Source organism: Myotis nattereri, assembly GCF_964212035.1.
Source record: "Myotis nattereri genome assembly, chromosome: 4".
Taxonomy (NCBI): Eukaryota; Metazoa; Chordata; class Mammalia; order Chiroptera; family Vespertilionidae; genus Myotis; species Myotis nattereri.
The window spans coordinates 29,545,750-29,568,938 of NC_138079.1; the positions used below are offsets into that span (position 1 = coordinate 29,545,750).

At 48.1% G+C, this 23,189-nt stretch overlaps 1 protein-coding gene across 3 annotated transcripts; it reads right to left on the reverse strand.

Annotated features, from left to right (window-relative positions):
- Positions 1–1,242: 1,242 nt before the first annotated feature.
- Positions 1,243–17,378, reverse strand: PDCD6 (programmed cell death 6). 3 transcript variants are annotated; one of them, XM_081089005.1, is made up of 6 exons: positions 17,197–17,375; positions 16,174–16,235; positions 10,151–10,195; positions 8,752–8,910; positions 4,524–4,633; positions 1,243–1,979 (listed from the first exon to the last, which is right to left on the reverse strand). In XM_081089005.1, exons 1-6 carry the CDS (start codon positions 17,301–17,303, stop codon positions 1,881–1,883), a joined length of 582 nt encoding a protein of 193 aa, XP_080945131.1. In that variant the 5' UTR covers positions 17,304–17,375; the 3' UTR covers positions 1,243–1,880. The 3 variants fall into 3 exon arrangements, with proteins under 3 accessions (XP_080945131.1, XP_080945132.1, XP_080945133.1); XM_081089006.1 differs by having other exon boundaries at positions 8,758–8,910; positions 17,197–17,372; XM_081089007.1 differs by lacking the exon at positions 16,174–16,235 and having other exon boundaries at positions 17,197–17,378.
- Positions 17,379–23,189: the final 5,811 nt, after the last annotated feature.

Sequence of the window (23,189 nt, forward strand, 5' to 3'; positions counted from 1 at the left end):
CCTTGAAGATTGAACCCGCGTACCTGAGGGAGGGTGTCTTACCAAGGCCTTGAACTGCCATTGCTCCAAGACCAGCTCGAGGAGTCTCCAGTTTTGTGGGAGTCGGGCTGAATCCAGGACCCAAGGCGCCGCAGGTGCAGGGCGGGTGGGGGAAGTGGGTGGACTGGGAAAGCCAGCATTTGGAGGATGAAGCACAGAGCACAGTGAGGCTAGGCTAGTGGTGATGCCTGCTGCCCTCACTCTAAGCTTGGGGTCTTTACAGGCCTGGGATCAAGGGAGCAATGGGAGTGGTGTCACCCACAGGCACCTCCAGTGGCCCTAGTGTGTGGCACGGGAATGGGGACAGGGAAGCAGCAGAAGGTACTGGTGCAGGGGGTGTGGGTATGGGATTAGATGGAGATGTTGAATCCAACGTGTTTGTGAGAACCCAAGAAGTCACCTGAGCACCTGGATGTGTGGGGTTCACCAAGTGGGTTCTAGGGTCTGAAGGCCACTTGTTGCAAATTTGGGGTTCAGGGTCAGGGGACCGACATCACTAAAGCAGAACTTGGGGTCATGTGCTGGTGCTGTGTCACGAGTGTCGACATCCAGAGAGGCACCCAATGTGAAAAGGAGTGGAAATCCTCAAGAGACCCCTGTGGACCCTCCTGCACTGAGCTCACAAGGCCAGTCTCCGAGCCCCACAGATTCTCATCAGTGACGTCCTCATCCCTCCATCAAGCACCACAGATAAGAAACCCACACCCTTCCCAGGTACCCATATCCCAACCTGCAAGGTGCCCAATCACGGACACGCAGGGCCACCCAATTTCTGACAACCATCCAGAACCCAAATATCCACAAATGTCCCCCAAATTCTGGTTTGGGAAGCACACTTAGAAGGGGGGAGTGCCCTGGCCAGTGTGGCTCAGTTGGCTGAGCACTGTCCCATGAACTGAGAGGTCACCAGTTCAATTCCCGGTCAGGGCACATGCCCAGGTTATGGGCTCGATCCCCAGTAGGAGGCAGTCGATTGATGTTTCTCACAACCATGTTTTACTCTCTCTCCTTTCTTCTCTAAAAAAAATTAACAAAAACATATTTTAAAAAGGGGGGAGGGGCAGAAACAGCCTAAAGCAATTCCACGAGTGGCAGGGCCAAGGGTCATGGGCTGTCAGATCACACACTCACTTCACTTTCATGTTTGAAAACAGACCATAACAGGGCAGAGTGAATCATTAGTAAATGACAAAAACACGCCTCTAAACTACATTTGGATTTTTATGTTCAAAGTTGTTCTATGAAATTTAAACACACTCCTGTAAGAGGACCAATTATATCTACACATTTCCACAAGTGAGTCATACGGACAACCGAAAATGACCTCAAGGTGTCCAGAGCCCCTTGAAGCTCCCCTCATGAGCACATCAGAGATGGCCTGGGACAAGGGGAATATTGCTTTATTGCATACCTTGCATATTCAAATGAATACAATAAACCCCCTTTAAAAAAGTAAGGCACATGAAAAGCCTTCTGTGCAAGTTCTGTATTATTTTAAAATTCCTATTGGCTAATTAAAGTATTTCCACTATAGAATTGGAGCTACATAGAAAAGCACATGATAAGTGTTTGACATGCAGAATACCTGAAACATTATCATATCTTACCTCATGGCACAATTAAACAGTCCCAAATCAAATGTCTGTATCTGAACAGCAATATGACTATTGTTACAACTGCAAAAATGTTAATCAGATGATCCACGTATGTACAGTTGGGTCCCCAAGTATTAACTATATAAAGACAACAGCATTTGTGCTCCGTTTCACTAACGGTAAGAGATTTGGCATTTTCAGTCTTTTTTTTCCGTAAGTCATGTTGCTATTTATAAAAGGCCAGTGTTATACGATGCTGAAGACCATGGAGAGATACTGTTCATATGACACCTGAATCCAGCCGTCCTGATCTGTATCGTAGCGTCTGAATATATCTGTCAGTCTCTGAGGAAGAAAACCACAGGCATTTAGATCTTGATATTAAAGGAACAGAATAAATTTGGCAAAAAGACATTTAGGAACCCAATTTCAGCAGCACTCATGTTTCCACATTCCCTAACTGACAAAACCAGCACAGGGAGGCACATGTGGAGGATCTTTGTCTGATCCCAAGGCCCAGCAGGTGAGGGCCAGCGCACATCATGCAAGGGCAGGTCTCCCTTCGCCAGCTCAGGGTCCATCCTGCCCCCCACATCCTCCTGTCTGCCGATCCCCCACCCCAGGGCTCCACCTTAATTTATTCATAAGCCTGACCATCTAGGTCAGGTCAGGTCAGAAGCAGGAGACCACCAGTACTCAAAGGCAGGGACATTCAGGTAAGGGCTGCCCCAGAGGGCAGGGCTGCAACCACAACAGATTCTGAAGAATTATAATGACAAGATAAGAAAACAACGCCCAGGTTCATGACGGCCTTGGTGCCCAGCCAGCTGCCCAGGGCGGGGCCTGGAGAAAGGCTGGAGCCTGGCCATGTGGGCTGCGCCTGCCAGTCTCCTCAGGGCTCCCTCGGTGTCAGCCAGGAGCATCCCAGCATGTGTGCGAGACAGCGGCAGAAACCACCAGTGGCTTAACTCTGGCTTGAAGAACAATGGGCAATCTTTCTTTCTCCTTTTGATTTTTTTAAATTTATTGATTTTAGATAGAGAGGAAAGGAGGGAGGGAGCGAGAGGAAGAAAAAAAGAGAAAGAGGAAGAGAGAGAAAGAGACATGAATTGTTGTTTCACTTATTTATGCATTCACTGGTTGATTCTTATATGTGCCCTGACAAAGAATCGAACACACAACTCTGGCATATCAGGACGACACTCTAGCCAACTGAGCTACCGGGCAGGTCTGGGCAATCTTTCTTTATGTTTTAATTGTATTTTTCCAAGATTTCTACAAATTTTCATGTTATTTTATCAGAAACAATTTTTGAAAAGCTTTTTCCTTTTCGAAGAGGCAGAAGGAGGAATATATTTTCAAGGCTTTTTGCTCATGGCCCGCAGTTTTCTTTTCGATGCCCCACCCCTTTCCAGCATTCAGGGTCATTCTGGAAGGGTGGGTGGGACTAGAAACTGGCAATGAGGCCCTAGGCATAGCTGGAAGCCTGCCTGGAAGCAGTGGCTGGCCGGGGCGAGCTTCTCGGGGAGGGGCGGCGGGGGGGGGAATTCATCGCATCACCCCAGCTGCTGAGCCTACCAGTATATGCAGTAACCTTTGCTTAGGCAGAAATACAAAGATCAGATGTTTACTACGGGCCCTAACCTCAAATGAAAGTCCTTATTCTAAAGCAAATCAGATACCGACTCTAATGAGATTTTACACTGCATCTTTCCTAGGGTGTTCAAACTGCTAACACGTCACCCAGCCACACAGACCCCGAGGCAGAACGAGGTCAGGCTCTCCTGTCCCAGAGATCTGAAGCGTACGAGTTAATAAACCTGGGTCTGAAGAGACCAACACACCAGATTTCTTCACTGGTAAAGAAATCAGAAAAACTTCACTTTTGACTGACCTATCATTTGAACAGGAAAATTTAAAAATGTGAGAATGTTTTCAAAAATTTCAAATTACATTAAAAAACCTCATGCTGTTCAGTGGATCCTAAAGCTGACAAGATGGAACCTCAACTTGGATTCAAGTTGCAATGACTTATCTTCTAGAGATGGGCTCTACTGAAATATTAATGGAAAAACACTCTTTCCCCTAAGTGGAATTTGCTACAGAATAATGCCGGGTGGGGGTTACAGTTATAATAATTCAATGGCCATGGGTGATAATGTTGAATCTGAGACATTGGGTTCATTTTACTGCTGTCTCTGCTACTATTATTTTTGGGGGAAATTTGTCATAATAAAAATTTTTAAAGATATAAGTTTATTAGTTCTAAAGCTTAAAATATATGGAACTCGGATCCCTACCTAGAAACAGGAGCAGGGACCTAGAAACAGGGTGGGAACAGCAGCACAGGATCAATTACTGTTCTGTCTTAAGAGGGCGTCTCTGGGTGAGCTCGTTAAGCTCTGCACTTAGTTCTCTTAGAGGGAAAGAGTGAGACCATAGCATGGACATCTCAGAAAGGTGTGGGGAAGTGGGGTGGCCAGCGGTCAGCAACTCAAAGGTTCCACCAAGACCGCACAAGGACCCAAGGGTTTGGAGCCAGGTTGGGGACTTAGAGCTCACCTCACACAGGAAGGCAGGACAGAGGGAAGACCACATGCAAAGTTTACCCATTTCCTCAGAAAGAAAATACAACAAAAATAGCAGAGTAAACAAGTAAATAACCCACTGTTTATGGGAAAACAACCTCTTCTGAATGGACTGCTTTATAATATTTGCAGGTGGAGGAAGAGCACTACTGTTTACACCTCAGTGTAACAGAAAAACATAGATACTTCTCCAAAGACAAGACTTTTAGAAGATCCAGGAACTAATTTTATACGTGTCTGACTCCATTAAATCCCCGATTCCAGAATGGCCCTTCCCTTTCTCTCCGAGGAGCCCAATTACCTGCAAGACGATGCAGCCCTGGATGAAGTCGTCAAAGGCGATCTGTCCCCGTCCTTGTCTGTCAAACTTGCGGATGAGGATGTCATGAAACTGGTCAGAGAGCCGGTAGCCTTGAAAGGGAATCAGAGTAAATAGCGTGCCAGGGGAGGGCGCTTCCTCCAGGGCCCCGCTGGCCTCAGACACATGCCTTATCACAGCTCAGGATAAGCGGTCTGGGCTGGGGAGGGAACACACAGCACACATTCATTCCAACGCACTGTGAGCTCCGCGAGTCACCCAGTGGTGACCACTGCTGGCAGGCCAGGGCATCTCCCTGGAGGGGGAGGAGTCACTGGAGGCAGGACCACACTGCGATCTGAAGGATCCCGTGAACTCACTAGTTCGCATCACACCCGAACTCCGGAAGGTGGCTACTCTACAGACCACCCCACAGGGCAGCCAGGACCAGCTTCTTGAATGCAGCGCAGTGATCATTTTGAAAAGCCCTATAGCTAGCTGGGGCGTGATTCCATACACCAGGAAGGTTGTGGGTTCCATCCCCAGTCAAGGCACTCATGGGAGGCAACTGATCAATATTTCCCGGTCACTTTGATGTTTTCTTTCTCCCTCCCCCTTCCTCTCTCTAAAATCAATAAAAACATATCTTCTGCTGAGGATTTTTTTAAAGCCCTTTACCGACAGATTTTATTACAGTTATTAACCTAGACATGAACGTTCTGAATAATTCAGCTGCCCTGGGTTAACTCATCACTAGAGAATCTCGTTTTGAAAGATAAAATATCACTGACATCTTCCAATTAAACAAAATGTAAACCTAAGGAAACAGATTCAGTGATAGGTACTTCCCCATAGAAATGAATTGATTAGGAAACTGAACATTACAAGGAGTAAGGTAGCCTCACAAAGTTCAAAGCCACTACAGGTTCATCCAATGTTACGCAGAGGGTCACCGATTCCATTTTCAATTTACAAATGTGTCTTGAAAAGATCTCCAGCAGGAAGGTGGCTCTGAAGATGGGGGATACCCCTGGGGGCAACTAAACCAGGACACCTACTGCCCTCCCCTCGTCACCCCACTACCTGTATGACCACGGTATCCTTACTTAGTCAGGAGACAAGATCCAGGTGCCAAAATATTTTTACTGATTTTCAGTCTTGCTGCAGTCTTTGCAAGGAAATGTACACCCACTGTCTGAGTGAATTTCACAGTTAATTACCTGTATGAACACTTAACACTTTACTGGAAAAGATTCAAGCATGCAAGCATGTGATGGTACCTTTCTGAGTGGCCAGTGTGCTCTGCACGCCTGTGACTTACATCCAGGGTCCCCCTCCCTGCAAGCTGAGTAGAAGACAGGATGCCCGACTGAGTCAGAAAGAGACAGCTGCCACTCCTTCTGCCCCTATGATTCTCATCTCCTCACACCAGCACCTGTGCCTGTGGTCAGGTAAGACCGGCCAAGGCTGGTGAGGGCTGAACTTAGGACACAGTGACAAGGCCATGCCCATTCAGGGTGCAATGGTCTCCTGCCCGACTGGAAGGACAGATAAGATAGTAACAGTGACACAGTAACTCCGCGATCCACGACAAGGAAGCGACTTGTGTCACTCCTGGCATTAACTCCCAGTGTCCCTGGTCCTCAATATTACTGCAGGGAAAACAAAAGTGAAGGAAGTCAGACTAGAAAAATAAATGATGTACAAGCCGTGGAAAGAATATCTGAGAGGCCAAAATCTGGGAGCAGTCAGTTCTCTACGAGGTCCTTCCAGTGAAAACCCAAGTAACAATAACTAAAAGGAGGTGCCCTCTGCTCATGGCCCTGCCCCCACAGCCTGGGGCCCTGGTTGGGACTGGCCGCCCTTCAAATCTGGAATGCTGGCCCAGTGCCTCACCCTGACCTGTGGCTGAGCACCTTTCTGCTTTAGCATAAAGGGGGGGGGAGGAGGGGAATGCAGCAAAAAGATAAGTTCAAGGTTCATTACATTTTCACAAAGTTTTCATAATAAACACTGCACTGGCTCGGTGGCCGCCAAGGCCGCGCGGAGGAAAGGGGAGTTGGGCCCGGCGGAGCGGCCCCCGAGGCCTTAGTGCTGAGTAAACTCCGCCCCGCGCTGGCGAGAGTGAGGGCTGGGCCTCGCGCACCTTCTCCTTTCCAGGTCTCTGTTCATGGCATATGGCACCTACTAATAGAAATTTTTAAACGAATGGACTATCAAATCCAGAATGTGTGCTGGTCAGTCACACAGCGTTGCCAAGGTTGGCCTGGACACCCCCCTGGAGCTGACAAAGGCCAGAGGGCACTGAAGTGCTCAACCCCGACTCCCTCAAGCCTATGCCGAGCTAAAATCATCCCCCTCTGACCCAAGGCAAGATACTTATTGTTAGGGGTCAAGGCCGAAGGGAACGTTTTGCTTCTGTGGCACATTTCCTAAGTTACAACAGAAAATCTTCCAAAATAATCAACATGGGAAAATGACAACACTGTTCCTTTCACAGAAAACAAGGCTTTGGAGAAGCCCTAGAAAAAAAACAATCAAGAACCAATCACAGGAAGAAACTTTTTGGAATAACTGAAGAAATGCTGCGAAAGAGTATTTACTCTCCAGAAAAAACTCAGCAGTCAGGAAGGATCTCAGCGCCGACAGGAGGGCCCGCCAGCCCTGACGGGGGTCTCGCGGGGCCTGCGCAGCTCCGCCGCAGCTGCAGACACCCCGGGTCTGACCTCGACTGGGAGGCCTGAGAGTCTTCCCACCCGGAGCTCCGGGGACCCGGTGGTCACAGCACTGAGTAAAAAGAGGGCTCTGGGCCTTGCCAGGTTAGAAAATGCTGTTCGGTGTGTGTGATCTACCTGAGGTCACAGGGCTAGGAATCACTCCGAGGATCTGGGCTCCTCCCAAGTTCTCCCAGCCTGCAGGCCCCTGGCTGCTTCCCTAGGCCCCCATCAGTCTCCCACATAAGGGCAGAGCAAGATTAGTTGCATTCTGAGCTCCAACTCTAAGGACCTGAGGGCCACGTCTTGCCCAAACTCTGACCACACCTAGTGAGCTCCAAACAGCCTTCCTGTGCCATCAGACAGCCTCCCCCGGTACTATGTCTGAGCTCCTAAGGCAAGAAAAGAAAGCGACAGAAAGAGGAGACAGTCATAGTGTACATAGCCAGAGAAAAATGGAGCGGGCAGGACCATGTTCACCATACTATAAAACTCGCAACACCTAGAAAGTAGTACATTATAATCTAAGTTTTATTTTCTTCGGTTTCTTCGGGAAGGCATTTATAAGCAGCCTTTTAAGAAAAACACAGAGCCCTGGCTGGTTTGGCTCGGCGGATGGAGCGTCAGCCTGCAGACTGAAGGGTCCCAGGTTCGATTCCGGTCAAGGGCATGTACCTGGGTTGTGGGCACATCCCCAGTAGGGGGCGTGCAAGAGGCAGCTGAATCAATGTTTCTCTCTTATCAATGTTTCTAACTCTGTATCCCCCTCCCCCTCTCCCTTCCTCTCTGTAAAAAATCAATAAAATATATTAAAAAAAAGAAAAAGAAAAGAAAAACATAGAAGGGGTTTTGTAATATGGGCCCAGTGAACACTAAACCAAGTAAAATTGTCTCAAATTAGAATCTCAGTGTAACTTCAACCTTGAACAAGACCCCAACATTTCAGTTTTTCCTCTACAAAAAAATCCTAACTTCCCTCAGATCCATGCATGGGTATCAGAGGCCCGCTGACCCACTCTGGAAAGGTACCATGTGCACACTCCTCACGGCACGGCACACGCACACCCTGACACGCACTTGAGAATGGGAGCTCGTGCTGACTTTAATGTTCTACCTGAGGCCCTCGATATGCGCTAGAGCTTAGGGAATCGTTACTTATGGGTATTTTATCATCTTTCTGTGTATTTTGCTGTTTCATGAAATATGCTACCCTACACTATCTTTTTCACTTACTTTAAATTGTTTCAAAGCTACATTCTCAATGTGCTTGTGATGTCATTTCAATTCACAAAAGATAAACGATTGCATAGCCCCTATCTCATTTTGGATGAAAAACTGCATTTAAAAGATGCATAAAAGTCTCCTCCAATAATAACAAAATATAAGTCTGTGTAATGTAAACAAAAATTTCACAGAGTCTGGGTTAAAAAATCAGTAAGTTGAACAAAGTAAAAGAACTTCAATGGTACCTAGGTTCCAAAATGAAACATGCTACACAATCAAGGTAAGTGAATTACCAAAACCTGAAAGTGCTTGCTTGAGCTCGTTCTTGTCAATCATCCCCGAGTTGTCCCTGTCGTAGGTGCGGAAGACATTCTGCCAGTCCGTGATGTACTTCCAGACGCCTGTGAACTCGCTGAAGTTCACACCAGCCTTGTTCTCACGGTCAAACATTGCTGAGGAAAAAGGAGCATAAGTGGTGCCCAATGAATGGAATCTCGATGTTAATCAGCAAGAAGCACAGCCGCAGCAGTTACCTCCCCAGCATGGACTCAGCCAGCAAAGCCCTGAGTGCTGCTAATCATGCTCATTAGCTGAGTCAGGGGCAAGATCAGCTCTGCTGGGGTGGGCAGGGGGCCTGTCACCCAGCCACAGCCCCCCATGAAAAGGAAAATGGAAGCAAAACACACTATTAGAGCCACAATATAAAGGATTCTTTACACTAAAGTGGGTTCTACAGAAGCACGGCCACTTGCGGGTGCTCTGAAGATGCCAGGGCTAAGTGCCCCTTACTCCCAGCTCCTCGTTCTGGGCCTAGAACATGGGGCCCCCTCCATTTCCCAGGACCGACATCCTCCAGCGGAGGTCACTCAATGAGAAAGAGATTCTACTGGCTTTAATGTTTTCTTAGAACTGCCTTTCATTTTTTAAAATAATCATCCCAATTCCAGGTCCAAATACAAAATAACTACCACTACGCTTACATAAAATTGCAAAATGGCTGCCCTGGCTGGTGTAGTTCAGTGGCTAGAGCATTAGCCTGCACAACAGAGGGTCTCAGGTTTGATTCCCGGTCAAGTGCACATACCTGGATTGCAGGTCCGATCCCTGCCCCCAGTTAGGGCCCACGTGGGAGGCAACCAATTGATGTGATGTTTCTCTCTCTCTCCCCTCTCCCACCTCCCTTCCATTCTCTCTAAAATCAATGGGAAAAAATATATCCTTACTCCTCAGGTGAGGATTTTAAAAAATCTATTAAAAAATTTGCAAAATGGCTAAGATATATGATATAAAAACTGTATGAATTATTGCCATAAAGAAAATGATAAATCATTTGGTGTCTCTTCAGGCAAGGTGATGATGGAAGCCTATAGCCTGAATGCTCTCAGTTTGGTCAGAAGTACACTACATTCAGTGAAGCTTCATGTAATAAAAAAGCTGGGGATGGCTCCAGTCAGTGGTTACACAGGATAAGGGCTGCGTGTGGGGCGTGCAGTCCGGTGTGTTCATGAAATCTTCAGGGTTGGAAGGAACGATCGGATGTAAATTGACAGTAAAGAGTCAGTGAGGGGACAGAAGGGCGGGATGAAGGCCCACACCTGACTGGAGTTGGGGGAGAATGAGGCAGGAAGCACACGCTGCACCAGCAGCCCACCCGTCTGCCTGCACAGGCAGGACACCGTCACCCTTACTTACATATGATTGACCTGACAGTCACAGGATTAAATGGAGTCCAGGTGCCTGAAAACAAACAGGAACTAAAGTAAAAAAAAGCGATTTGTACCTTCACTGATTTTTACATTCAGTAAAAACAAAGTCAAAAAATGCTTTTAATGTGGAGGAAAGCCGTATCTCTGCCCATCCCCGACTTGTATAAAAAGAACCCTTTTTAAAATACACACACACACACACACACACACACACACAACTGTTTCAGTTCTGGGTGGGACATAGAGAGCCACTCTCGACCTCTGAGCTGCAGAGGGCTGGAGAGTCTGCAGGTGCCATGCTTCACACTTAGGGACACTGGGCCCTGCAGCACCTCCCAAGTGCCACTCTCACCCAACTCAGGGCTTGTGCAGGCTTCTCTCACCCTCACATGTACCCCTCCAAATGCATGCACACCCTCCACCCAACTCCTACCTCCCCTTTAAGCCTTGGGTGAAATGCTTCCTCAGGGAGCTTTCACTGAATGCCCCACTCCAGGTCGCTAAGATAACTCCATATGCTCTGCCCGCACCTCTGACTGCCCCTTCAGACACCTGCAACGGCCATTACTCCAAGGCCAGTCCTCCCAAGAGAATAGGGGCCACCTGTCCCCGGGCATGACACACGAGTGCTGGACAGCACCTGTCTGTAGGTGTCACAGACCTTTGGGGGGAAGGTAGGCAGGAGTATGTATAGAAAGGTATGAGGAAAAGTCAGTATTATTGGAAACCAGTATAAAAAGAAAACTGTTAGAGGAAAATTCCACATACAGGGGACTCTCACTGCTTCCCTCATGCCTGCTGCCCCCTCCCTCCTTTAGTGGCTCCAGGCACTGAACTGGTTTTCACAGAAGATAACCCTTCACTGACCAGAAGCCCGAAACCACAGGCACCCACTGGAATCCCTTCCTTCCGCCCTGTTCCCTCCACCTGATGCAGACCAAGTGGCCATAGGGGAAGAGCTGTGAGTTTGGGCTAAACTGAGCTGACTCTGCAGAGCTGGAGGGGTTTCAGAGATGAGGCTGCACCCACAGTCCAACCCAGGCCGTCAGCAAATGGCTTGGGGAACAAATGTTAAACAAGAGCAGTACAAGTAAACTATTAAATACGGCTGCAAAGTCACTCTCGTGGTGAGTGCACAGATGGAGCACCTCAGAGAGGCAGGCCCAGGGGACCCAACTGTGCGGGGGAGCCTGAGGATTGGAGGGTCAGGGGCTGAATCAATGACGTGACCTGGAAGGTGGAGCCAAGGCTATAGACATCCATTCGTCCTTGTTAACCAAATGGGACCTAACTTTCTACAGCAGTGGTTCTCAACCTTGGCTGCACATTAGAATCACCTGGGGATCTTTTTTAAATCCTGATTTCTGGGCCTCATCCTCCAGAAATTCTGTTTCTTTGTTATGGGGTGGGGCCACGACATTAGTAACAAAGAAACAGAATTTCTGGAGGATGAGGCCCAGAAATCAGGATTTTAAAAAGATCCCCAGGTGATTCTAATGTGCAGCCACGGTTGAGAACCACTGTTCTACAGAAACCAGGGGCAATAACAACAGCCAACAGGTAATTGACTCCTTGTTGCGTGTTAGTTCTGTGGCCTGGTTCCCAGGCAACATCAAAGCTTACCAACCCACAATGAAGCCTAAACGCAATGTGCAGACATTTCACATTTTGGTTAGATTAAACATTAAATGCACCTGAGTGTCAGCCTGGAAACCTAAACAGGTTTCTGCAGGAAATCACACTGCAATGCCAAGAAAGCAATTCCAACAGCACTTGCTGAAGGCAGAGGACACATCTACAGGTGGGTTTTGTCCACAAGCCCTTCTCCTCCAGCGAGCCTCTATCCCAGGTTTCCTGGGCCAGCTGCACATTCAAACATTCCCATCTGCTCCTCCCAGTAACCACCGTGTCCAGGAATAATTGAAGCGATAGATTTCCTGTCAGACTTTTCCATAGAAATGTAAGTTCACTGTATAAGTCTTGTCTCAACTTCATCTCAACCAAAGAAAATAGAAACATACTATTATTTCCCCTGTAAGGTGAATACTCAACATTTCACCGATAATTTGGGAACAGTACTAAAACCTTACGAAGCAATGCTGCACGAATGGTGTGCTTCTGGAACACGCTGCCATCTGCGGGGTGGTCGGTCAGTCATCACCGGGGGCTTCAGTGTTTTCCCACTTAAACTCCAAGTACATAAATGAGTTTAGGAATTTATATCTGCTCCCTTCTCAACAGGGGGAATCCCACTCTGCTCTGGGATAATATATTCTGTCTTTTTACTCTCCAAAGAGTTTTCTTTCTTGAAATTGTGTCCTATTTACCACAAATTTTGGTTGGTGTAGACTTTAGAGATGGTGAAGGGTTAAGTCCTTATAACATCTTGCATAGGAACAACTGAAACACCCAAGTACTTGGAATCTTTTCTGGGGGGAAACAGACTTCCCATCATCACTGGCGATCTCTGCACTTCCCTACAGCAGACCCGGAGTCCAGCTGCCCTGGGCTGTTTTGCCAGAGGAACTTGTGAGGAGGGGGTGGAAGCACCACAGGGTCCAGATGCGGTTCAACGCATGGTTTGCGAGGACTTTGGTGCCGCTTCAGGTTCAGCAAAATCCCACGTTTCACCAGTCATCTTCAAATAGCTACGACTGGAAATATGGCCTTTCTGAAAAGCCACCTGAAGACTGACCAACAGTACAATGCCTACACCCTTTGATCTGATAAATGCCCCTTCTAGAAACCTGTTCTATGAAACTCTGGGTCCAATCACTGCAGTAGTTACATTAATGAAAATGAAAACAATCCAAGTGTCTAAGGTGAACACTGTAAACTCCACTCCGGTAGATCCAACAGTGTCTTGCAGTTCTGGACCAGGCAGGGTGGGAGCTGGTGGAGATGGGCTTGGCTGGAGGGGAAAAGGGATCTCAACTTCCAGTCGCCCTGTTTTTACACCCAAAGACAGACCAGGAATGCTGTGACCTGCCCAAGTCCAACCCTTCTTGTTTCTATCTGCAACTCTGGTGGGTTTCTAGGAAGAGCAGATGTGACAGGCTGCACTGAGGGTGCCCAGGCCTCTTTCAGGCTCCACAACTAGCTAGGATGACAACGTTCACGGTCAGTTTGTTAGAGCAAAAGGACAGAGAGTAAGACCAGGAAAGGCATGAGGATAAGTCTGGGGGGGAACCAGGCACTGCTTCCAGAGCCCCCCGTGAACTCACACAGGACAACAGCTGACAACATACATGCAATGTTGTCCACCTGGGAAGCTCCCCTGAGCCTGGGAGTCTGGGGTTTCTTTTGGGGATCAGTCACGGAAGCTTCAGTTGCCAAGAGAAGTCAGGTGTTGCCATCCCCAAACTCTCAGTGTGAATTATCCAAGCAAATGGATGCAATGCGCTCAAGGCCTTCAGTGGGCAAAACACTGAACAGTCAGAACATTCCAGAGGCAGCCATCATCCAACAGACCCTTTCTGGGAACGTGCAGGCTCTGAGTAAGAGCCTGCTGAGTCAGCCTCACCCCCATGCAGGCAGATGGGGCTGGGGCGAATCTCACTCCCTCTGCTGCATCTGGGCGACAAGCATCATCACCCACGACACTGGGCTGGGGCAGGAGAGGGATGCAATGTAGGGGCTATCTGCTAGGATGGTCTCATTTCTTCAAATATGGCTCCTCAAGATAGCTGGAACTCTATTTTGGTAAAAATACCTTAAAAACATGAATTACTATTTTTTTATAGCATAGTTAAAAATGCCTCCTCAAAAAACATCAATATCTTATGTTAAAGCAAACCTTAAAGCACAAAAAAGGGACTAGAGCAAATTTTAAAAAAACACCTAAAAGTCAAGATAGTTTGTGAAAGGTTATTTTAAAACGAAGGCACAAGAACAGCCTTCTCTCTCTTCAAACCCACTGACCACACACGTCCTGAGAGCAGTCATTTTTGGAGGCTTTTGTACAAAGGACTCAGTGTGTGGGACCTACAAAAGCCCTTTTCCAAGGTGGTTTCAGCTCGACTTTAACAGAGAGCATGCCAAACCACAGGTCTAACTAAAGTGAGAGGCTATGCTGTTCTGTAATTTGTTTCCCACCAGCAATAAACTAATAAAAATGATTTTCTGAAATAGCCCAAAGTCCAGTTCTAATATGAAAACAAAACCCCATTCCTGCCCTAACCAGTTTGGCTCAGTGGATAGAGCGTTGGCCTGCAGACCAAAGGGTCCCAGGTTCGATTCAGGTCAAGGGAATGTACCTTGGTTGCGGGCACATCCCCAGTAGGGGGTTTGCAGGAGGCAGCTGATTGATGTTTCTCACTCATCGATGTTTCTAACTCTCTATTCCTCTCCTTTCCTCTCTGTAAAAAAAAAAAAATCAATAAAAAAATATATATATATAAAAAAAAGCGCATTCCTGGGAGAAAAATCAAAACAGAAAATAACTTCTATTGTATCAGCTACAGGAACTCAAGGAGGAGTGAAAAGAACCGACGTTGTCTACCCAGTAACCCGCTGGCCCTCATTTAGGAGACAGCTACAAAAATGCTTATAGGAGCAGGAGAGAAAGGAACACATAAAAGAAAAAGAAATGCTGTTCACAGGGGCACCCACTGATGTGGGAGGAAAGGGGTTTGAAGACTGGTGGGATGGGTGGAGTCCACCTCACAGCCAGGAGAGGCCGGCACTCTAAACAGAAGGAGCAGAGACTCGAGGCACTAGAAGCATTAGGTGGTCACCTACATGAAGAGATGGTGGGAAAGCACCAGGCTCAGTGAGGGCCTGACTGAGCAGTAAACCTGAGTGGAATGTGAGCGGCAGCCCTGCTGTGCACCAGCGCTGTGCCCACATGTAGTGGGTGTTCAGTAGGTGATAACCATCGTCATCACAGTCATTAGGAAAAGAAAAGCCATCAAAGACTCCAGCTGGCTCTTTGGCCAGGAACAGTGGCAGTAACACCACTATTCCCCATCCCAGCAACAACACTGAGGCTTGCTTTCTGCCAGGCTCACACCAGCGTTCTGCATGCATTTTCTTGATTTACCGGCCCATTAACTGTGGGACACAGATCCAGAAAGGTCAAGTCCTTGCTCAAGGCCACATTCCTAGAACTGGTAAAGCCAGGACTTGAATCCAAGCAAGCTGACCCCATGACCCCATCGAGCCCACCCCTTGCAGCAATTTAGAGTATTTGACCATCACTCTCAACTAAACAGATTTCACACAAACCTGTGCCGCACTCTCAAAACTTATAGCAAATGAACAAAAGGAGATGTCCAAATGGATCACAAATCAGTCCTCACTCACTGCAAAAAAGCTCAAAAGAAAAGCCTTACTCAGTAGGGCACTCTCACTGTGGTGGACAACATCTGTAACATCTGATCGCAATTAACATATGATGTGAAGAAATCACCCATTTTGGTCAACACTTAGGAAGTTTTAACCCAGGATTTGCTGGACTGTGGCCTGCTGGTTTTCAGTGCTCTGGATATCTCTCTAGATAACCCTGTCTTCTCCTGGGCTAGTGTAACTCTGATAGTACTTCCCCAATTAATCAAGTTGAAATGGGCAAGAACTCAACTCCATTGAGAACTGGCAACACATCACCCACAAGGGCTGTAACCCTCATCCCTAGCTGAATGCCTACAATTCTGCCACTGACAAGACCACCTCCCCACAGTCTGGTGGCCTCTGGGACCTTTGTAATCCTCTCCATAAAGGTCTCAAAAATTACCTAAGAAATTCAATGATCTTCAAGACATCAGAAGGGCATCTGTAGAAAGCTAAACTTCCTATCCCTCCCAAAAACCTACCCTCCAACCCGCGTTTCTCAGCCAGCGTTTCCCTATGCTCATCCACACAGTCGTTCCGAAAGGCATTTGGAGTGGCACTGACAAAAACCAAGAAACCGCTTGGCAAATAAATCAGAAGCACCTCCACCACGTGCCAATAACAACAGTTAGGTGTGTCAGGCTTGCAGTGCAGAAGTCCCGGTGGCCAGGTCCCACTCACCATTGGAGAGTGCCTGCTGAAGCTCATTGTCGGATATCACCCCGCTTCTGTCTTTATCAACCCTACAAAATGAAGACCAATTCAGCTGGTGATGAACAGGGTATGAGAAGCAAATCATGGCGAGCACAAACGCTGAACCCCACTGACCATCCTGCATTAATTCTGGCATGTTCCTTCCTGCCACTTCGTTCTGCTGGGGATTCAGCAGCCCCTGGAGCTCCTTCACTCCACCTGCTCCAGCCCGCGTCGGTTCTCCCCAAAGCGGCCTAGTCATTTTTTCACTCTCCTTTTCCTTTCCCAGGTCTTTCTCTTTGATTATCCCTTGACCTGAGTTATGCCTGCACCAGTTTCTCTCTTGTTCCTTTCTCTCAAGTCATTCCGTGACTATGAGTCACTCACTTTTCCTCATTCATTCACCGGAAGGACGGCCATGGTCAGAAGGAGCCCAGGTAAAAGATCACCTGTCCCGGCGGCCATCACGTTCCAGCTTCTTTCCTGACCGCTGGCATTTTAATAGCGCTGGAGCTGAGTCTTGTTTCTGTTTATCTAAAACTAGCATCGCCAGGAGACTGTCCCGGAGGAGCAAGAACCCGCCCCTCAGCTGCGGGCACTCGGCTGTTAGGGGGTAGGGGGTGAAGGCAGAGCTCCAGGGAGTCTACGGAAGGCGCCACACCTCGGGAGGGGCCGGTGCGAAGGAGGGGCCCGCGGCGAGGGAGAAGCCCTGAGACAAAGTGGGACACTGGGCGTGGGACAGGAGGGGAGTGAGCAGAGCGGAGGCCTCGGGAAAAGTTGGGGGGGGGGGGGAGTGGGGGAAGAATGGGGCAGGAGGCCAGGGGAAAGCTGGGGGAGGCGGAGCAGAGACCGGGAGACACGGGGAAGAGGAGAAGGTGGAAAATGGAGCAGGAGACTGCGGAGAGGCCGGGGGTGGCCCGAGTGCAGTCTGGCCGGGGGGATGGGGCAGGAGGCCGGGAAGAGGAGCGGAAGCCGGCAGACTCCCGTAAGCGCCCGCGCGCCCGATCTCACCTCTGGAAGACGTTCCACAGGAAGCTCTGGTCCGGCAGCGCCGCGCCCACGGGTGGGCCGGGGCTTGGGCCGGTCCCGGGGCCCGGGCGGTAGGGGTAAGCGGCCATGGGCCCAGGGGTGCGGCTAGAATGGGGAGTCAGAGGCGACACGGAACGCCTCGGGGTAGCTCCACTTCCGCCTCTGCTGGGGGCGTGGCCTACAGTTACGTCACTTCTGGGAGAAACAGGAAGTGCGAGTCTCCGGGAAGGTCACGGGGCCTGACGCTGCCAATCCCTTCGCGGCCCTGTTGCCAGGCAACTCCGGAGTCAAGCTGCTCTGGGGGCCAGCGACCTCTGGGTACCGCTTGCGTCAGCCTTGCAGAGCGCACATGAGGGGAGGAAGGAGCTCCACTCGGGCACGTGTAATTCCTGCATTCAAAAAAGGCGTGAAAGCGTAGGATATCGAGGGGAGAACGTGTGTGGGATACCCTTGCGCTTCTCAGGGTTTTCCAGTCCCTGTCCCCGCGCGCTTCCTCAGGTCGGGTCACCGCGCGCTCTTCCCGGGCCTCACCAGCGGCTCTCAGTGCCTGCGTACCCGGGAACCCTCACGCTCCCGGCCGGGCTTCTCCCCTTCTCCCGGTAATTGACACCGACCTCAACTGGACGGTGGTAGCACTCGGAGCGTTTTTAGCGAGGTCCCCGCTTAAGGGCACTCGCGTCCCTGTTCTGTGCGCCAGCCTCGCCCCTCCCACCCAGGTCCGGACTCTGAATTCGTTCCAGTGCTTCCGTAGACTTCCAGCTTCGCAGGTTTTTAAATTCTTGACTCAGTGATGGCTGACTTGTTTCATCCTCAGAGTTGGGAAGCATTTCTTACCAGAATGCGGAAGGACCAGGAGCCAAGGGCATGGCGCTTTATCGGAGGCACCTGAGACTTTGCTCCCTGTGGACAGGAATCCATTATTCAGCACCCTGGGCACAGCTGCAGCTCATTCTCCTAACTGTCACCCTCTGTCCCACTTAACACAAGGCTACACGCTGGAGAGTTCCTTCAAATCCTACAAAGAAATTAAGATATTGTGTGCCTTTGGCAGTCACCTAAGGCAGCGGTTCTCAACCTGTGGGTCGCGACCCCTTTGGCGGTCGAACGACCCTTTCACAGCGGTCGCCTAAGACCATCCTGCATATCAGATATTTACATTATGATTCATAACAGTAGCAACATTACAGTTATGAAGTAGCAACGAAAATAATTTTATGGTTGGGTCACAACATGAGGAACTGTATTTAAAGGGCCAGAAGGTTGAGAACCACTGAAGGTATTAATCCTCAAAACTCTTCAACAGTGTGGATTTTTTCTGATTCAGTGAATTAAGTGGTTTCTGGTTTTCTCACATTCACATCACTTGTGGAAGAGGCCTACCTTTGACTTTCCAGTCCAATTTGTAAGTGCTCCGGTACAGTATACATGGGGAAACCTCAGCAAGAAACGTCTGGGCGGCTGCAGAGGGCCCCTGCCTCCCTCCCTCCAGCGTCACTGGCTCCACCAACCCTTGGCCAAGTCTCCAGCCTGGATTGGCACAGCCAACACCATCTGTGGGGCTTGGAAGGACCCCATTCTACTTTCTGTTTAGTTCTACGGGTGGGAAACGATTCCTTCGTGGTAAGAACCACTTACTGGAAGCTTACACTGAGCTAGATTCAGTGGTTCTCAACCTTCTGGCCCTTTAAATACAGTTCCTCATGTTGTGACCCAACCATAAAATTATTTTCGTTGCTACTTCATAACTGTAATGTTGCTACTGTTATGAATCGTAATGTAAATATCTGATATGCAGGATGGTCTTAGGCGACCCCTGTGAAAGGGTCATTCGACCGCCAAAGGGGCCGCGACCCACAGGTTGAGAACCACTGAGCTAGAATCTACCCTAGTGTTCGTTGCTTTATGTAATCCTCATACCAGCACCTTGTAGTACCAAGGTCCACATTTTACTGAGAAAACTATGGCTGGCCTAAGGTCGAACAGGCAACTGATTCTGCCCTCTCTTCCTGCATTACCTCAGTGGTGGCAAGACTGACTCTTAAAAGGGACAGTACTAGGAAATAAAGGTTTCTATAAAAATCACCCCTGCCCCATACATATTCACCAGGCTAGTCCGGTGCGCTTGCAAACCAGGCAGCCTCAGTCCCTCCCATCACCGAAGCCCTGATCTCCAAGGAACCTCAGGCTCTGAGAGGCTAAGTCTGAGCACTACATGTGGGTTGCACTCCTGTGCTGCACTGCTCGGCACAATCAAGCCTTAAGGTCCTCACCATGGACCTTTGCCATTGCTGAGAGGTGTTGCCTGGGGTCCTGTCACCACATCACAAAGATGTACAGCACAGCACCAACAATGATCACCTTCTCCCAATAGAAAGAGGCAGATCATCTGCCCCTGGTCCTCCTGACTCAGTCACTTAAAGTATTGATGCACTTGCCACTATCTCCTTGCCTATCTCAGGATTCAATTCCCTCCTAACCAGGTCTGGTCTAAGCTTTCATTTAGGTGGTGCTCCTGGATAGAGGAGGAAATAAGCTGAAAGACAACACTGCTTTCTTCCCTACACTAATGTTTCTCTCTCTCCTCTCTCTCTCTCTCTCTCTCTCTCTCTCTCTCTCTCTCTCCTCTCTCCCCCCCAGAGAGTCCAATGGAATACTTAAAAAATAATAAAAAATAATAACTTTCTGGAAAAAGAAGAAAAAAGCCTGGCCACCTTGAGAATCCTTCCCCTCCTGGGAATGTCCCCCTCGCCCCCAATGACCCTCTCCAGCCCACCCCTGCTCTCTGCCCCATGCCTTCACCACCCTATAGTCTGTGTCCATGCGTTGATTGCATATATGCATACAAGGTCTTTGGTTGATTACCACCCACCCACCAACTCTCCCCCATCTTCGCTCCGAGATTCCACACTCTGTATGAATATTGTTGTTTCATGTTGTTCCACAGCTCTCTTAAGCTGTCCTGTTTTTTGTTTTTTTCTTTTTGGTTCTCTGATTTTTTTCTTCCCTGTCCTCTCACTCACTGATCTGATCCTCAGTTTCCCCTAATATACTGTGTATTCCTCCCAATGTGTTCTTTGTTTATGCTATCTTATTATTTCCATTTTCAGATTTACTGTATCTTTTCTCATGCTATTGAGCATCTTTACCAACATTATTCTGAACTCCATGTCAGATAAATTTCTTAACTCCATTTATCTCTTCTTCTGGAGAATTTTCTTGTTCTTTCATTTGTATTTTTTTTTTTTTTTTTGGTCTCCTCATTTTGACTCTTTGGGTTTGTGACTGTGTATTAGGTAGATCTGCTATGCCTCTCAATCTCTAGTACACTACGGTGTCAAACACTGTTTCTAATTAGATCAGGCAAAGACTCAAGAACTTCAGTGACTGCCTCTGTCTGCAGATTGATTGGATTCTATTTTGAGTAGTCCTCAGGCAGTCGACCCCAGGTATGGTGAGTTTTGTCAACAAGGTGAAGCAATTGATTCTGCCTGGAGGCTAATTGTTATTCTCAGTCTCTTAATGGGCCTCAGAAACTCCACACTGTGGGGCAAGGTGTTTTCCAATAGGGTGGGTCAACAGTCTTCCCCCAAGCAGAACCGATTGGATAGCAAATATCTGCATGAGAAAGATGACCTTCACAGCATGAGGGAATCACTCAGCACAGGAAACTGAGGTGTCTGCTTTCTGAGCTTCTACACCAGAGCCCCCGCCCTGGCTTCTGCTCACATAGCTCCGGTCTACTCTGCCCTCCCTCTGCCAGAGCACAAGGTGAGTGGCTGAACATGGAACTTTGTGTGTTGGCCCTTTCAAAGGGTGCCTGCATTTCCCAGGCTACTTTCTCTGGCAGACAGCAACCCTGCTGCTTTTCACAGCCAGATGTTATTTGGGCCTTTCTCAGTTCTGGTGCTCTCTGCTTGGTGGCCCAGCTTGGGGGATTAGACCCAAGAGTTCTCAGTGGCAGCCCCCCACAGCTGAGATCTCTCTTCCCTGGAACTTCAGGTATCTATGGGTTACTAGCCAGCCTTTCCTGCCTCTGTCCTTCCTACAAGTCTCTATGTGGTCTCCACTTTCTGGCCTTGGTTATCAGGGTTCTCTCCAGCTAGTCTTCAGTTGATTATTCAGGATATGTTTGGTGTTTTTTTTGTATTTTAGTTGTAATTCCAGTTTGGTCCTGGGAACATGTCTGTAGCATCCAGTTACTCCACCACCATTTTTAATCTCCTCTCAATTACCTCCTTCATGTTTGTTGGACCACATCATTCTGTGAAGGTGGTTTTCAAAGTGTGGTCCTTGGACATGTTAGAAATGCAGGATTTACTAAAGTTCTGGGGGGCTAACGACCCCTCAATGTGATTCTGATGCATACTCAAGTTCCAGAACCACTGTATCAGGGATTGCAAAGTCGCGATGTTCAAATCCTATCATTCCTTTTATTTACAGGAAATCCTCTGTAAAGAATTTTCACTAATCAACTATGTTATTCTGGATTGCAGTTTATAGAGAAAAGGCAGGATAATTGTTCATTTTCCTTTAATTGTCCATTTTCAGTGTTAGGAGTTAGTGCCCTAGTTACTTCCAAGAGTGACAATTACGTTTTTGTTTGGTTGGTTTGGCTGTTTTTATTTTTAAACTATTATACATTGTTTTTAATATGTTCAGTGTTTCAATCAGATGTGATCATTATTGTTGGCTAGCTCCCAGGCGCCTGAAATGGTTCCAGCAGTCTTTGATGGTGTCCTGGCTCTCTGAATCAAAAAAAACATTTTAGGCTCATGTTGCAACTGCCCCCCGCTCCCCCTTCCAGGAACCAGCAATTCTTCAAGGAGTCCTGGTTTCTTTCAGTGGGATATGATATGCAGGTCACAATCCAGGTGCTTGGGGTGTCCACTGTTACTAGGGCAGAGCTAGGAAATGTGTATTTTTTAAAAGAACAAAGAAAAGGATGAGTTGACACTTATTTCTGTGCCAAATTTAGTATTACAGGGTTTTCACCTGTTTTTGAACATTTTCTTTCTTAAAAAATTTAGTTTTAACATAACATTAGTTATGAGCTTTAACCCACACTATACAATTTCAAAAGATAAATACCAACATTACTACCAATAATGAGATTACTGATTGAAATTTAGGATTTCTTAGTGACTCTATTGTAGTTAATTTACTAAATTGTAGACTCAATGAACCTTGAAATAATGTTCTCCTCTGTGTGGCTGTCACAGCTGGATTTGCATTTGGGTTGCAGACACTTGATGCTGTCCCTCAGCACTCAGCCCCTAGCTTCTTGCTGAAAGAACCTGCAACTCAGCTGAGGGCTCTGTCTGGTGGTAGAAGTGTGGCATGGAGCAGGGCCAGGAGTTCTGGCACGCTGGATGCAGCCCTCAACCCATGAAACACGCCAGTCTCCTTTCTGGTTAGCTGTGCCGAGCCAGCTCAGCCAGGTTTGGTGAACCTGAGAGGGGGCGGTGAGGGATTGAGAAAAGACAGACAAGAGAATAAAGCTGGGTCTGGGTGGGATGCTGTCCTCTCTGATGGAGAGCTAGCGACAGTGCCACGGCCCGAAAGCCGTCTTTATTTTATAGCCAGATTCCAGGAGGCAAAGTAAGGGCGTGGTTACAATGTTCTTGTGAATTTTGAATCTACTCAATTACTTGCACCTGATCAAGCTTTGTTTACTTGCTGCACCTCCCTTAGCCTATATCACTCAGCCACGTGCGATCAGGTTCGGACCATAAGGTCAAGCTTACAACTATAGCCTTTGGCTCTAATTGTGCTGGGAGGTCTTTGCCCTCCAAGCTAGGACTTGCACGTGGCTTTGCCACGAGAGGACTGTGCCTTTTCATTAGTCCGAGGCTTGAACCTGTCCAAACGCTGTGTCACAGCCCTAAGAAAGGGAATTTGACAAAAGGTGACTCAGCAATTCTACACCTAGGACTCCACCTCAAAGAAACTGTCAATGAAAAACGACTTCACACACA

Excerpts from the sequence above, each read along its gene's own strand:
- PDCD6 (XM_081089005.1), bottom strand. The coding sequence starts at position 17,303 with ATGGCCGCTTACCCCTACCGCCCGGGCCCCGGGACCGGCCCAAGCCCC. Across the intron at positions 16,236-17,196 it reads CTGTGGAACGTCTTCCAGAG|GGTTGATAAAGACAGAAGCG; the intron begins GTGAGATCGGGC and ends TTCATTTTGTAG. Across the intron at positions 8,911-10,150 it reads GACTGTCAGGTCAATCATAT|CAATGTTTGACCGTGAGAAC; the intron begins GTAAGTAAGGGT and ends CTTTTTCCTCAG.